Source organism: Nerophis ophidion, linkage group LG19 (assembly GCF_033978795.1).
Source record: "Nerophis ophidion isolate RoL-2023_Sa linkage group LG19, RoL_Noph_v1.0, whole genome shotgun sequence".
NCBI classification, from domain to species: Eukaryota; Metazoa; Chordata; class Actinopteri; order Syngnathiformes; family Syngnathidae; genus Nerophis; species Nerophis ophidion.
The window spans coordinates 36836577-36853909 of record NC_084629.1 but is presented as its reverse complement, the minus strand read 5'-3'; the positions used below and the strand labels follow the sequence as shown (position 1 = coordinate 36853909).

Here is a 17333-nt window from a genome sequence, read left to right as displayed (position 1 = left end):
TTTTACTCAAAATAGGTCATAAAATGCCGGAAACAAGCTGTAGTATCTTACTGAGATCATTTAGGAGCAAAACCCTTAAAACAAGTAAAAGACTCTAACATAAAATCTTCTTAGTGAGAAGAATTATCTTACCAGACAGAAAATAAGCAAATATCACCCTTATTTGAGATATTTCATCTTACTTTGATTTCAGTTTTTGCAGTGTAATACACCCCCATACCATCTAAGGTGCTGGCTTTTGAACTTTGCGTCTGGAACAGTCCAGATGGTTCTTTCCCTCTTTGTTCCGGAGGACACGACATCCACAGTTACCAAAAACAACAGAACACTTTTACACTTTGCATCAGTCCATCTTAGATGAGCTCGGGCCCAGCGAAGCCAGCGGCGTTTCCGGGTGTTGTTGATAAATGTAAATGGTAAATGTTAAATGGGTTATATTTGTATAGCGCTTTTCTACCTTCAAGGTACTCACAGGGCTTTGACACTATCTCCACATTCACCCATTTACACACACATTCACACACTGATGGCGGGAGCTGCCATGCAGGGCCCTAACCACGACCTATCAGGAGCAAGGGCGAAGTGTCTTGCTCAAGGACACAACGGACATGACGAGGTTGGTAGAAGGTGGGGATTGAACCAGGAACCCTCAGGTTGCTGGCACGGCCACTCTCCCAACCGCGCCACGCCGTCCCCAAATGACGTTAAGTATCTTGTGTTTGCAGTCTATTCAATTAAATATAGGTTGAAAAGGATTTAAAAATCATTGTATTCTGTTTTTATATACGAGTTACACAACGTGCCAACTTCACTGGTTTTGGACTACAGGCAAGCCAGTCTAGTACATGCACTTTTTTACTAAGAAGCCACGCTGTTGTCACACTACTGAATTGGGGTCTTATGGCCACTTATGTGGACAATTATACTGCCATCTGGTGGTGTCAGAAGAGCATAACATGCAATGGAATTTGGAAAAAAAAAGTATAAAAATAAGATTTAACATGTCACCTTAAAGGTAAAAAGGTGATATACAAGTATTACCCATTTACCATTACTAAATAATAAGTACACATATGTGTACTTATGGACTAAGTACATCATATCAAAAGATGATTCTTAGTTTTTATTCTAATTAGGGTCCAATAAGCCCGAATAGCAAAGATAAATAAAATAAAAAAAAGCATGTAAACAAACAGCTTGGGCCTTAAGAGGTTAATGGTGCCTTCACAGATGTGTAAGTTACCCATGCCTTGTGCACTAATACACCCCCATACCATCACAGATGCTGGCTTTTGAACTTTGACCCTACAACAATCCGGATGGTTCTTTTTCACTTTGTTTCAGAGGACACGACGTCCACAGTTACCAAAAACAACAGAACACTTCTACACTTTGCATCAGTCCATCTTAGATGAGCTCTGGGCCCAGCGAAGCCGGCGGCGTTTCTGGGTGTTGTTGATAAATGACGTTAGGTATCTTGTCTTTGCAGTCTAATTGAAAATAGGTTGAAAATGATTTGCAAATCATTGTATTCTGTTTTTATATACGATTTACACATTGTGCCGACTTCACTGGTTTTGGGGTTTGTAATGAAGTAATTATAATTCCTGTGAATGTCGGTAGAAAGACTTCACTACTGGTACGTTAGAGCTGGCCCGCCACCGTAACACCGCATTCACCACTAAATACTCATACTCGTCAACCCTCCCAATTTTCCCGGGAGACTCCCGAGAATCAGTGCCCCTCTCGAATTTCTCCCGATTTCCACCCAGACAATAATATTGGGGGCGGGCCATATAAGCACTGCCTTTGGCGTTCTCTACATGTCGCCACGACCGCTTTTCCTCTATACAAACAGCGTCACGGCCCACTCGCATAATATATGCGGCTCATACACACATACAAATGTATGCAATGCATACTTGGTCAACAGCCATACAGGTCACACTGAGGGTGGCCGTATAAACAACTTTAACACTGTTACAAATATACGCCGCACTGTGAACCCACAGCAAACAAGAATGACAAACACATTTCGGGAGAACATCCGCACCGTAACACAACATAAACGCAACCAAACAAATACCCAGAACCTCTTGCATCACTAACTCTTCCGGGACGCTACAATATACCACCAAACCCCGACCCAACTCAAACCCGACGCCGAAAAGAGGCATTCAATTTGTATTTTGATTTGATTTGCCATTGATATTTTTTTATTATTATTATTTAAAACTCGGTTTTGCATGTCACTATAAAGTTATATAAGCCTTCCTTGGTCAATATTCAATGCAAAACTTGTTTGAGTCCCTATTAAAGGATTAATTTGTTCAACCTCGGCCCGCGGCTTCGTTCAGTTTTAAATTTTGGCCCACTCTGTATTTGAGTTTGACACCCCTGGGTTAGAGTCCCCGCCCTGAGATCGGTAGGTCGTGAGTTCAAATCCCGGCCGAGTTATACCAAAGACTATAAAAATGGGAACCAGTATCTCCCTGCTTGGCACTCAGCATTAAGGGGTTGGAATTGGGGGTTAAATCACCATAAATGATTCCCGGGCGCGGCACCGCTGCTGCCCACTGCTCCCCTCACCTCCCATGGGGTGATCAAGGGTGATGGGTCAAATGCAGAGAATAATTTTGCCACATCTAGTATGTGTGTGACAATCATTGGAACTTTAACTTTATCGGTATCAGGTTTTTATTTATCTATTGTTTTACAACTATAAATTAACTACCGTGTATCAGCAGATACAATATATACACATAAGATACCAGTATTTAGTATTTCCAAATATATAGTGAAATATGTAGTGAAATAGATCATAATAACCAGTGGTGTGTCGTCAGCTACGATATTGACATATATTGACGGACTGATTATGATCATCTCATGTTGTCATTGGCAATACCTTTGCTGAGGTGGACATGGCCCCGGCCATCTTCATCTGGGAGTTCATGACTTTGGTCTGAGTAGACATGGAGGTGACTTTGGAGCTCACGGCGTATGTGCGGTTCTTCTGCTTCCTCAGCTGGACCAGCTGCTTGGCCAGGATCTTGCATGCCTCACGGTTGCCACTCTTAGCCATTTTCTTGATCTCCGCTTCCTGGAGAGACAATCAAAGAGATTGCGGTCATAATAATTTACGGTGTGTGCAAAGGAGGGACTACAGCCCCGATAGATTAAATAACCCCAATAAAGAACGGACCATGTGGTCACTCATTTGTTGTTTGTAAAGTGGAAAATGTATTCACAATAGCATATTACGATTACAACAGTAGTGAATATCCATTTAAGGATGGTGGGTAAGTGAAAGGGTCCCCCAAATAAGTTAGAAGAAGCTTTTGGCAGGGGTTCCAGAGGTCAGTATATGCATGGAATGCTGAGACATGGTGGCAAACACAAAATAGGGGCACAAAAGCAAACATACACATACAAACAAACCCCGTTTCCATATGAGTTGGGATATTGTGTTAGATGTAAATATAAACAGAATATAATGATTTGCAAATCCTTTTCAACCCATATTCAGTTGAATATGCTACAAAGACAAGATATTTGATGTTCAAAATCATAAACTTTGTTTTTTTTTTGCAAATAATAATTAACTTAGAATTTCATGGCTGCAACACGTGCCAAAGTAGTTGGGAAAGGGCATGTTCACCACTGTGTTACATCATATTTTCTTTTAACAACACTCAAACGTTTGGGAACTGAGGAAACTAATTGTAAAGCTTTGAAAGTGGAATTCTTTCCCACTCTTGTTTTATGTAGAGCTTCAGTCGTTCAAGAGTCCGGGGTCTCCGCTGTCGTATTTTACGCTTCATAATGCACCACACATTTTCCATGGGAGACAGGTCTGGACTGCAGGCGGGCCAGGAAAGTACCAGCACTCTTTTTTTATGAAGCCACGCTGTTGTAACACGTGCTGAATGTCGCTTGGCATTGTCTTGCTGAAATAAGCAGGGGCGTCCATGAAAAAGACGGCGCTTGGATGACAACATATGTTGTTCCAAAACCTATATGTACCTTTCAGCATTAATGGTGCCTTCACAGATGTGTAAGTTACCCATGCCTTGGGCACTAATGCACCCCCATACCATCACAGATGCTGGCTTTTGAACTTTGCGTCGATAACAGTATGGATGGTTCGCTTCCCCTTTGGTCCGGATGACACAATGTCGAATATTTCCGAAAACAATTTGAAACGTGGACTCGTCTGGCCAAAGAACACTTTTCCACTTTGCTTCAGTCCATCTTAGATGATTTCGGGCCCAGAGAAGCCGGCGCCGTTTGTGGACGTTGTTGATAAATGGCTTGCGCTTTGCATAGTAGCGCTTTAACTTGCACTTACAGATGTAGTGACAAACTGTATTTAGTGACAGTGGTTTTTGTAAGTGTTCCTGAGTCCATGTGGTGATATCCTTTAGGGATTAATGTCGGTTTTTGATACAGTGCCGTCTGAAGGATCGAAGGTCACGGTCATTTAATGTTGGTTTTCCGGCCATGCCGCTTACGTGGAGTGATTTCTCCAGATTCTCTGAACTTTTTGATGATATTATGGACCGTAGATGTTGAAATCCCTACATTTCTTGCAATTGCACTTTGAGAAACGTTGTTTTTAAACTGTTCGACTATTTGCTCACGCAGTTGTGGACAAAGGGGTGTACCTCGCCCCATCCTTTCTTGTGAAAGACTGAGCATTTTCTGGGAAGCTGTTTTTATACCCACTCATGGCACCCACCTGTTCCCAATTAGCCTGCACACCTGTGGGATGTTCCAAATAAGTGTTTGATGAGCATTTCCCAACTTTTAAAGTATTTTTTGCCACATTTCCCAACTTCTTTGTCACGTGGTGCTGGCATTAACTTCTAAAGTTAATGTTTATTTGCAAAAAAAATAAATAAAAATGTTTATCAGTTTGAACATCAAATATGTTGTCTTTGTAGCATATTCAACTGAATATGGGTTGAAAAGGATTTGCAAATCATTGTATTCCGTTTATATTTACATCTAACACAATTTCCCAAATCATATGGAAACGGGGTTTGTAAATCGAAGTTTGCACATCGAGAAATGTGTAAATTGAGGTTCCGCCGCAACGAAAAATAATAATTATCCAAACATGTTCAATAACTGGCAGAAAATGCTAATTGGGGTACGTCAGAAACGTACCGTCACACAGATGCAAGTGTTGATAAACACACAAAAACCCCCAAGAGACACAATGTGTACACAAATATAGATAATACAAAACAGTCGCACGTGTGGTTCCGGCCACAATCAGTGGCACGCATATGCAGGCTTTTAGCTTTGGTAAACATCAGAATGTACACTAATGCCCACGAGGCTCTTGGACGTGGGCACATGTGTGTGTGTGTGTGTGTGTGTGTGTGTGTGTGTGTGTGTGTGTGTGTGTGTGTGTGTGTGTGTGTGTGTGTGTGTGTACATACACACTTCCCAGGAGACATGAGTGGAGCTCCAGGGTTGCAGTGCTGCGTTAGCCCAAACGCGCCTTGTTTATTTCTGCTGAAAGCCTTCTTTATGGGAAATAATCAATTATTCATGCTTGAACACTGAGCTCCCTGTCTGGCTCGCGCAGGCACATGCGCGTAGTCGTGTAAGACTACAATAAAACATCTTCCAACAATGCGGACAAGGGTACATGTCAGCATATGTAATCTCACCGCATTCAATCTGTTCAGTCAGTTTGTCTTGGAAGACATTTCCCCCCTTCATCGGTTCAGGCTCATAGACTTCGATGGGTCAGATCTAGTCTTCTAAGACAAACCACACAGTCCAGTTGCAATCAGTTTTAATGCCCTGAGATTGAAAGGACCTGGATGAATGAGAACATTCATAGAAAGGATATGAAATATATTGTCAGACACAAAAGGCAGACAATATCTGCTGATTCTCTATTGGAGAATTAGCACCTTCAAGTCCGAGTCCATGGTTCTCGCCCAGAAAAGGGTGGAGTGCCATCTCAGGGTAGGGGAAGAGACCCTGCCCCAAGTGGAGGTGTTCAAGTACCTCAGAGTCTTGTCCACGAGTGAAGGAAGAGTGGATTGTGAGGTCGAGAGGCGGATCAGCAATGCGGACGCTGTATCGATCCGTTGTGCTGAAGAAAGAGCTGAGCCGGAAGGCAAAGCTCTCAATTTACGGGTCGATATACACTCCCAACCCTCACTGGAAACGTGTCCGACTTACTGCCGGCAATGCGGACCAAGCTCTGACACAATCGTACAGGGAGCGGATCGCCACAATCAGACAGTCCGATACCCCATACCTAAAAATTCTGTCCATAAAAGTTATGAACAGAGTCGGTGACAAAGGGAGTCCAACCCTCACACCAAGGTTGCCCTTTGTCACAGACTCTGTTCACAACTTTTATGGACAGAATTTCTAGGCGCAGTCAAGGTGTTGATGTGATTCGGTTTGGTGGCTGCAAGATTAGGTCTCTGCTTTTTGCAGATGATGTGGTCCTGATGGCTTCATCTGGCCAGGATCTTCAGCTCTCACTGGATCGGTTCACAGCAGAGTGTGAAGTGACTGGGATTAGAATCAGCACCTCCTAGTCCGAGTCCGAGTCCGTGGTTCGTGCCCGGAAAAGGGTGGAGTGCCATTTCCGGGTTGGGGAGGAGACCCTGCCCTAAGTGGAGATGTTCAAGTACCTAGGAGTCTTGTCCACGAGTGAAGGAAGAGTGGAATGTGAGGTCGAGAGGCGGATCGGTGCGGCCTCTTCAGTAAAGTCGACGCTGTATCGATCCGATGTGCTGAAGAAAGGGCTGAGTCGGAATGCAAAGCTCTCAATTTACCGGTCCATCTAGGTTCCCAACCCTCACTGGAAACGTGTCCGACTTACTGCCGGCAATGCGGACCAAGCTCGGACACTGGTCGTACAGGGAGCGGATTGCCTAAATCAGAGAGTCCGATACCCCATACCTAGAAATTCTGTCCATAAAAGTTATGAACAGAGTCGGTGACGAAGGGCAGCCTTGGCGGAGTCCAACCCTCACACCAAGGCTGCCCTTTATCACCGACTCTGTTCATAACTTTTATGGACAGAATTTCTAGACGCAGTCAAGGCGTTGGTTAGGTCTCTGCTTTTTGCAGATGTTGTGGTCCTGATGGCTTCATCTTCAGCTCTGACTGGATCGGTTCGCAGACGAGTGTGAAGCGACTGGGTTGAAAATCAGCACTTCCGAGTTCGAGTCTGTTGTTCGCGCCCGGAAAAGGGTGGAGTGCCATATCCGGGTTAGGGAGAAAACCCTGCCCCAAGTGGAGGAGTTCATGTACCTCGGAGTCTTGTTCACGAGTGAAGGAAGAGTGGATGGTGAGATCGACAGGCGGATCGGTGCGGCGTCTTCAGTAATGCGGACGCTGTATCGATCAGTTGTGCTGAAGAAGGAGCTGAGCTGGAAGGCAAAGCTCTCAATTTACTGGTCGATCTACGTTCCCATCCTCACCTATGGTCATGAGCTTTGGGTTATGACCGAAAAGATTATGACCGAAAGTACAAGGTCACGGGTACAAGCGGCCGAAATGAGTTTCCTCCGCCGGGTGCCGGGGCTCTCCCTTAGAGATAGGGTGAGAAGCTCTTTCACCCAGGGGAAGCTCAAAGTAAAGCCGCTGCTTCTCCACATGAAGAGGAGCCAGATGAGGTGGTTTGGGCATCTGGTCAGGATGCCCCCTGAACGCCTTCCTAGGGAGGTGTTAAGGGCACGTACGACCAGTAGGAGGCCACGGTGAAGACCCAGGACACGTTGGGTAGACTGGTGCCACACACCACTACTTTGGTGTGTGCTCTATTCTAGTGGGCGGTAGGGATGGGTACCACATGTGGTACTTTTTGGCACAGGTCGAATCCCGCCGGTCCTGATTCACATAAAAGCCAACCGTGCAATGTGTCAATACCTGGGTTGCGCGTGACGTCATGCCAGTGTGCCAACGTCATCACTACAGCAGCACTGAGAGCGGACTCAGCAAAACTACCTTTAGGTATATCTGCATATTTCAAGGCCAACAAAGTGATTGATTTAAAAAAAAAAAATAAGAAAACAAATGCATCAAAGTAAGTTGAGTGAGGCTCTACTTTTCCAAATATGTGCTAGCTTGATTCTAAGACAAACTGGCTTTGCTATTGAAATGCTACTGATTAGCATTAGCAGTAATACATGGCGATTTCAACACCTCCAAAATGCTGAACATTACAATCAAACAGCTGTTTGGTAGTAAGTACAATACTTGCAGTATTAACACTTTTTGGGGTGCAACAAAAACCTTAAAAACACCATTTAATGTATTGGACTTGAAACTGGATCGTGAGATGGACAGGCAGATCGGTGCGGCGTCTTCAGTAATGGGGACGCTCTATCGATCCGTTGTGGTGAAGAAGGAGCTGAACCGGAAGGCAAAGCTCTCAATTTACCATTCTGACAACGACTTTTTATCGTCAATACCGGCTGCTGAGTTTAATTTTTTAATGAAAATGTGCCTTGGCTCAAAAAAGGCTGAAATACACAGATGTAGACCACCAATAGTGTTTTACATATAGAAAAAAAAAATGTTAATATGACCCCTTTAACGCGCCTTTAGTATGAAAACAGACCCGCTCCTCGTCGGCGCGCCTTATAATCCGGTACTTTCTATGGTTTGAAAAATACGGTATATGTTTTGTTTTGTTTTTTAAACAGAAATGTTGAAAAGGAATAGTAATTTAAGAATACTACATGCAGATGAAGAGGGTACCAGTTTTCAAGTATGCTAAATAAATAAATGTATATTGAGTACTAAACATTGTTAAGACGAAAAGAGAAAAGAGACAAATAAAATAAAATAAGACACTCTTTATGTAAATGTTATTTATGACTAAGATAGGTAAAGTGAAATCTATTGCCAGTGAAAGGTTTGTTTCATCAATAGAAATAACTATTTTTATAAAGTATTTTCTGTGTTCCTCGGCTCTGGTCCGTATGAGTGGCAGCGGTCCTCAGTTGTAATACACTGTTCCACCACTTGTGGCAGTATAGACAATATCAAACAAACAGAATAAATCTGGCGCTAAATTCAGTTTAAATTCATTTTCTTAAGCGCAAAAACTATGACTAAAGTGGTGTGGCGGTATTTCCGTTTGCACTTTTATTGTATTGACAGTTTAGGAAAGTAACATATTTACTAATATTAATTATTAATTCTGCACAACATATTTGTATGTATATGTATTTTTCATCAGTTTTAATGAGTCCCTTTTAATGTGGTATATTTGGCTACTACTTATTTTTCCAATCAGCCTGACTTGAGCTCAAGGTTTATGGGTCAAATAAGTAATAATTAGATGTCAGATACTGGCTTTTTTTGCAGATATCTGATATTGTCCAACTCTTAAATACCTATTCCAATATCAACCGATACTGATATATACATTCGTGGAATTAACACATTATGATGCCTAATTTTGTTGTGGATGCATTAAACAATGTAACATGGTTTTCCAAAATAAATCAACTCAAGTTATGGAAAAAAATGCCAACATGGCACTGCCATATTTATTATTGAAGTCACAAAGTGCATTATTTTTTTTAACATGCCTCAAAACAGCAGCTTGGAATTTGGGATATGCTCTCCTTGATATAGCATGAGGAGGTTGAGGTGGGCGGGGTTTGTAGGCGGTAGCGGGGGGGTGTATATTGTAGCGTCCCGGAAGAGTTAGTGCTGCAAGGGGTTCTGGGTATTTGTTCTGTCGTGTTTATATTGTGTTACGGTGCGGATGTTCTCCCGAAATGGGTTTGTCATTCTTGTTTGGTGTGGGTTCACAGTGTGACGCATATTTGTAACAGGGTTAAAGTTGTTTATACGGCCACCCTCAGTGTGACCTGTATGGCTGTTGACCAAGTATGCTTTGCATTCACTTGTGTGTGTGAAAAGCCGTGCCTTTAAAGTTTTTTGGCGCTCTGTACTTCTCCCTACGTCCGTGTACCACTCCGTACAGCGGCTTTTTAAAAAGTTATACATTTTACTTTGTGAAACTGATACCGATAATTTCCGGTATCACATTTTAAAGCATTTATCTCTAGTAATAACCATTGTGATTGACATCTGAAAAGGTTGTTAGTTTGTTAAACTGAAAGTGAAGTGAATTATATTTATATAGCACTTTTCTCTAGTGACTCAAAGCGCTTTACATAGTGAAAACCCAATATCTAAGTTACATTTAAACCAGTGCGGGTGGCACTGGGAGCAGGTGGGTAAAGTGTCTTGCCCAAGGACACAACGGCAGTGACTAGGATGGCGGAAGCGGGAATCGAACCTGCAACCCTCAAGTTGCTGGCACGGCCGCTCTACCAACCGAGCTATGCAGTAGGTTGAATAGAATTCTTAAATACTATTTAAATCAGAGTAAGATTACTAATTCAGCAATATTTGAGTGGGCCCCGGATCCATCTGTAGCGGTAAAGTTGGGCCCTGAGGTCAAAAAGGTTCAGATCCGTTGATTTAGGCACTTAAATTATGGAGGGATCATTTCTATCTTGAGCATTTTGTGCAGTTTTTGCAGAAGAAAGTGTGAGTGTGTGCATGTACTCCGGGCACCAGAATGCCATGATTACGCCAAATTGCAAATGTAGGTCATTGCAACCTTTTAGCGTTTTGTTTTCATCTTTTTTACACATGCAAAAAAAAAAAAAAAGGTTTAAAGAGTTCACTAATTAGCGCCACGCATTAACGTGAAATTAAAATCTTGTCCCCCCGGAGAGGCAATTATTTTCGGTGTGTGATATTTACTGAATTCAATAGCGGCGAAAAAAGAAAAAGGTTGTTCCTTTCATCCGGCAGCGAGAGGGAATGTGGGCTTTTGTTTAGAACAGACGTAGTGCGCGGGTCTCCTCAAAGTGGACGCGAGATAAAGAACAATGTCTTCATGGGTTTGCCCGCAGCCAAGCCAGTCTATGAATTGAGAGCAATTAGACTTAATCACAAACAGAGGTGGGGGGGGGGGGTCTGTCACTGTATGTCTGGGAAGCAAGGGGGTCTCTGTCAGACAACTAAACAAAGAACCGTATTTTTCTGAGTATAAGTCGCTCCGGAGTATAAATCGCACCGGCCGAAAATGCATAATAAAGAAGGAAAAAAAATATATGTATAAGTCGCACTGGAGTATAAGTCACATTTTTGGGGGAAATGTATTTGATAAAATCCAACACCAAGAATAGACATTTGAAAGGCAATTTTAAATAAATAAAGAATAGTGAACAACAGGCTGATTAAGTGTACGTTATCCATCCATCCATTTCCTACCGCTTATTCCCTTTTGGGGTCGCGGGGGGCGCTGGTGCCTATCTCAGCTACAATCGGGCGGAAGGCGGGGTACACCCTGGACAAGTCGCCACCTCATCACAGGGCCAACACAGATAGACAGACAACATTCACACAGTAGGGCCAATTTAGTGTTGCCAATCAACCTAGCCCCAGGTGCATGTCTTTGGAGGTGGGAGGAAGCCGGAGTACCCGGAGGGAACCCACGCAGTCACGGGGAGAACATGCAAACTCCACACAGAAAGATCCTCAGCCTGGAATTGAACCCGGGACTGCAGGACCTTCGTAGTGTGAGGCGGACGCACAAACCCCTCTACCACCGTGAAGCCCAAGTGTACGTTATATGAGGCATAAATAACCAACTGAGAAGGTGCCTGCTATGTTAACCTAACATATTATGGTGAGAGTCATTCAAATATAACATATAGAAAATGCTATACGTTTACCAAAAAATCTGTCACTCCTAATCGATAAATCCCATGAAATCTTCTTCCTCGATGTCGCTTCTTAAAGAGGAACATTATCACAATTTCAAAAGGGTTAAAAACAATAAAAATCAGTTCCCAGTGGCTTGTTGTATTTTTTTTTTTAATTTTACCGGTCCCCGAATATCCCTAAAAAAAGCTTTAAAGTGTTTGATTTTCGCTATTTGCGATGCCACGATCCATTTCCCTGTGACGTCATACAGTGCTGCCAATGTAAACAAACAGTGGCGAATAGCACAACAAGATATAGCGACATTAGCTCGGATTCAGACTCGGATTTCAGCGACTTAAGCGATTTAACAGATTACGCATGTATTGAAGAAGAAACTGACGCTATTGAGCGAATAGCTATTGACGCTATTCATAGTCATAGCATGGCCGAATAGCTGCGTTAGCATCACCGGTAAAATGTGCGAACCAAACGATCAGGACTTTCGCATCTTTTGACACTGGAGCAACTTAAATCTGTCGATTGGTAAGTGTTTGTTTCGCATAAATGTGGGTGGAAGTAAACTTAATATAGTTGCAAATGCATCTGCAGGTTATCCATACATCTCTGTGCCATGTATGTTTTAGCACCGCCGGTAAATAGCACGTTAACGTCGATTAGCGTAGGATGTTAGCATCGATTAGCTGGCAGTCAACATCAACAAAACTCAACTTTGTGATATAGTTGACTTTATAGTTGCAAATGCATCTGCAGGTTATCCATACATCTCTGTGCCATGTCTGTTTTAGCACCGCCGGTAAATAGCATGTTAGCATCGATTAGCTGGCAGTCAACATCAACAAAACTCACCTTTGTGATTTAGTTGACTTTATAGTTGCAAATGCATCTGCAGGTTATCCATACATAACTGTGCCATGTCTGCTTTAGCACCGCCGGTAAATAGCATGTTAGCGTCGATTAGCTTAGCATGTTAGCATCGGTCACGCCGCAACCAAATATGTCTGATTGGCACATAAGTCAACATCAACAAAACTCACCTTTGTGATTTCGCTGACTTTATTGTTGCAAATGCATCTGCAGGTTATCCATACATCTATGTGCCATGTCTGTTTTAGCACCGCCGGTAAATAGCATGTTAGCGTTGATTAGCGTGGCATGTTAGCATCGATTAGCTGGCAGTCAACATCAACAAAACTCACCTTTGTGATTTCGCTGACTTTATTGTTGCAAATGCATCTGCAGGTTATCCATACATCTCCGAGCCATGTCTGTTTTAGCACCGCCGGTAAATAGCAGGTTAGCGTCGATTAGCGTAGCATGTTAGCATCGGTCACGCCGCAACCAAATATGTCTGATTGGCACATAAGTCAACATCAACAAAACTCACCTTTGTGATTTCGTTGACTTTATTGTTGCAAATGCATCTGCAGGTTATCCATACGTCTCTGTGCCATGTCTGCTTTAGCACCGCCGGTAAATAGCAGGTTATCATCGATTAGCTGGCAGTCAACATCAACAAAACTCAACTTTGGGATATAGTTGACTTTATAGTTGCAAATGCATCTGCAGGTTATCCATACATCTCTGTGCCATGTCTGTTTCAGCACCGCCGGTAAATAGCATGTTAGCGTCGATTACCATAGCATGTTAGCATCGATTAGCTGGCAGTCAACATCAACAAAACTCACCTTTGTGATTTAGTTGACTTTATAGTTGCAAATGCATCTGCAGGTTATCCATACATCTCTGTGCCATGTCTGCTTTAGCACCGCCGGTAAATAGCATGTTAGCATCGATTAGCTGGCAGTCAACATCAACAAAACTCACCTTTGTGATTTAGTTGACTTTATAGTTGCAAATGCATCTGCAGGTTATCCATACATCTCTGTGCCATGTCTGCTTTAGCACCGCCGGTAAATAGCATGTTAGCGTCGATTAGCGTAGCATGTTAGCATCGGTCACGCCGCAACCAAATATGTCTGATTGGCACATAAGTCAACATCAACAAAACTCACCTTTGTGATTTCGCTGACTTTATTGTTGCAAATGCATCTGCAGGTTATCCATACATCTATGTGCCATGTCTGTTTTAGCCCCGCCGGTAAATAGCATGTTAGCGTTGATTAGCGTGGCATGTTAGCATCGATTAGCTGGCAGTCAACATCAACAAAACTCACCTTTGTGATTTAGTTGACTTAATAGTTGCAAATGCATCTGCAGGTTATCCATACATCTCCGAGCCATGTCTGCTTTAGCACCGCCGGTAAATAGCATGTTAGCGTCGATTAGCGTAGCATGTTAGCATCGGTCACGCCGCAACCAAATATGTCTGATTGGCACATAAGTCAACATCAACAAAACTCACCTTTGTGATTTCGTTGACTTTATTGTTGCAAATGCATCTGCAGGTTATCCATACGTCTCTGTGCCATGTCTGCTTTAGCACCGCCGGTAAATAGCAGGTTATCATCGATTAGCTGGCAGTCAACATCAACAAAACTCAACTTTGTGATATAGTTGACTTTATAGTTGCGAATGCATCTGCAGGTTATCCATACATCTCTGTGCCATGTCTGTTTTAGCACCGCCGGTAAATAGCATGTTAGCGTCGATTACCATAGCATGTTAGCATCGATTGGCTGGCAGTCAACATCAACAAAACTCACCTTTGTGATTTAGTTGACTTTATAGTTGCAAATGCATCTGCAGGTTATCCATACATCTCTGTGCCATGTCTGCTTTAGCACCGCCGGTAAATAGCATCTTAGCGTCGATTAGCATATCATGTTAGCATCGGTCACGCCGCAACCAAATATGTCTGATTGGCACATAAGTCAACATCAACAAAACTCACCTTTGTGATTTCGTTGACTTTATTGTTGCAAATGCATCTGCAGGTTATCCATACGTCTCTGTGCCATGTCTGCTTTAGCACCTCCGGTAAATAGCAGGTTAGCATCGATTAGCTGGCAGTCAACATCAACAAAACTCAATTTTGTGATATAGTTGACTTTATAGTTGCAAATGCATCTGCAGGTTATCCATACATCTCTGTGCCATGTCTGTTTTAGCACCGCCGGTAAATAGCATGTTAGCGTCGATTACCACAGCATGTTAGCATTGATTAGCTGGCAGTCAACATCAACAAAACTCACCTTTGTGATTTAGTTGACTTTATCGTTGCAAATGCATCTGCAGGTTATCCATACATCTCTGTGCCATGTCTGCTTTAGCACCGCCGGTAAATAGCATGTTAACGTCGATTAGCGTAGCATGTTAGCATCGGTCACGCCGCAACCAAATATGTCTGATTGGCACATAAGTCAACATCAACAAAACTCACCTTTGTGATTTCGTTGACTTTATCGTTGCAAATGCATCTGCAGGTTATCCATACATCTCTGTGCCATGTCTGCTTTAGCACCGCCGGTAAATAGCATGTTAACGTCGATTAGCGTAGCATGTTAGCATCGGTCACGCCGCAACCAAATATGTCTGATTGGCACATAAGTCAACATCAACAAAACTCACCTTTGTGATTTTGTTGACGTTATCGTGGCAAATGCACTTGCAGGTTATCCATACATCTCTGTGCCATGTCTGTCATCGCAAGTAAAATGTGGAGACACTCTGGCACATTCAATGGGGGTCTGGCGGCAGACACTTTGGCATCTTCGGGCCAGTGGTGCAACTTGAATCCCTCCCTGTTAGTGTTGTTACACCCTCCGACAACACACCGACGAGGCATGATGTCTCCAAAGTTCCATAAAATAGTCAAAAAAACGGAAAATAACAGAGCTGAGACCCGGTGTTTGTAATGTGTTGAAAATGAAAATGGCGGCTGTATTACCTCGGAGACGTCTCGTTCTGACATCATCGCAAAAAGAGCGATAAACAGAAAGGCGTTTAATTCGCCAAAATTCACCCATTTAGAGTTCGGAAATCGGTTAAAAAAATATATGGTCTTTTTTCTGCACCATCAAGGTATATATTGATGCTTGCATAGGTCTGGTGATAATGTTCCCCTTTAACAACTCTGCCAACTCCAAAGTGTCGTTTTCTGCTGCACATTTCACTACGTCCAGCTTGTAATCTGCAGTACATGATTTCCTTTTCGGTGCCATTTTTGTTCAGCCCTTCTCAGTTTTTATAAGTTACCGCCAACGATGAATTCACCCATTTTAATAGCTACGGCAGTAGCATATAGCAGATAGCATTCCATGACCCACTATGCACTTCTGCCATGACCCTCCCCCGCCAAATTCTTATTGGTTGACGTGTGTGTGACGATTGCTGACATTTTCTTCGTGTCTTCCGCGAATGAGATAAATAATATTATTTTACGGCAGGGGCTGAGAGAGCCAAGAAGCCAAATATTTAAAAATGTATTTCCGTAAGAGCCATATCATATTTTTTTTAGCACTGAACACAACTAAACGCGTGCATTTTTAAGTAGGACCAACATTTCTAGAGTATATTAGGTCTCTTTGTAATATCATTGTTATTCTGAAGCTAACTGTGGAGGGGGCGTGGCCTTCGGGCCTGCAGCAAAGCGAGGTGTGCCAGGACCGGCATCGAAATCAGCGACAGGTGCGTAGATGGCCCACCTGGGCCTTGTTATGTTATGTAATCACCTGTCGCTATGTTATAAACAGCGGCCAGGAGGAGAGACAGGGTTGGAGCTAGAGCCAGAGCGTGAGCGAGAACGGAAGAGAAAAAGACAATTGCTGGAAAGAAACTGAGAGACTTGTTGAAAAATAAAACAATATTGTAACCCTGAAACAGGCTCTCATGACGGTGCTTGGTGGTCTGAAGAACCCCCAGGAGAGCAAACCCCACACTAACCAATAATAACTTTTTACGATTAACGCAGCTTATTGAACGGGTGTGGTAGAAAACGGATGGATGGATTAAAATGCATGAGAATGTTTTGTATTTTGAACATTATTTTGAACACTGTGATTACAAGCGGAATTATTGATTACTTATTGTGTTAAGCGATGTCAGCTAAGATTTATCTGAGAGCCAGATGCAGTCATCAAAAGAGCCGCACCCGGCTCTAGAGCCATAGGTTCCCTACCCCTGTTCTACGGTAATGTGTTAATAATTTCACACATAAGTCGCTCCGGAGTACCGTATTTTTCGGACTATAAGTCGCAGTTTCTTTTCATAGTTTGGCCAGGGTTGCGACTTATACTCAGGAGCGACTTATGTGTGAAATTATTAACACATTACCGTAAAATATCAAATAATATTATTTAGCTCATTCACGTAAGAGACTAGACGTATAATATTTCATGGGATTTATGGATTAGGAGTGACAGATTGTTCGGTAAACTTATAGAATGTTCTATTTATTATAGTTATTTGAATGACTCTTACCATAATATGTTAGGTTAACATAGCAGTTGGTTATTTAAGCCTCATATAACGTACACTTATTCAGCCTGTTGTTCACTATTCTTTATTTATTCTAAATTGCCTTTCAAATGTCTATTCTTGGTGTTGGGTTTTGTCAAATACATTTCCCCCAAAAAATGCGATTTATACTCCAGTGCGACTTATATATGTTTTTTCCCTTCTTTATT

The 17333-nt window shown here is 42.6% G+C and overlaps 1 protein-coding gene across 1 annotated transcript in view; it reads right to left on the bottom strand.

The window, feature by feature from the left end:
* The window catches only part of chmp2ba (charged multivesicular body protein 2Ba), a 52308-nt gene that overhangs the window by 18371 nt on the left and 16604 nt on the right, over positions 1-17333 (bottom strand). Inside the window, exon 3 of the mRNA XM_061879916.1 lies at positions 2909-3103. Within this exon, the coding sequence (XP_061735900.1) occupies positions 2909-3103 (195 nt within the window). The remainder of the gene's footprint in view (positions 1-2908; positions 3104-17333) is intronic.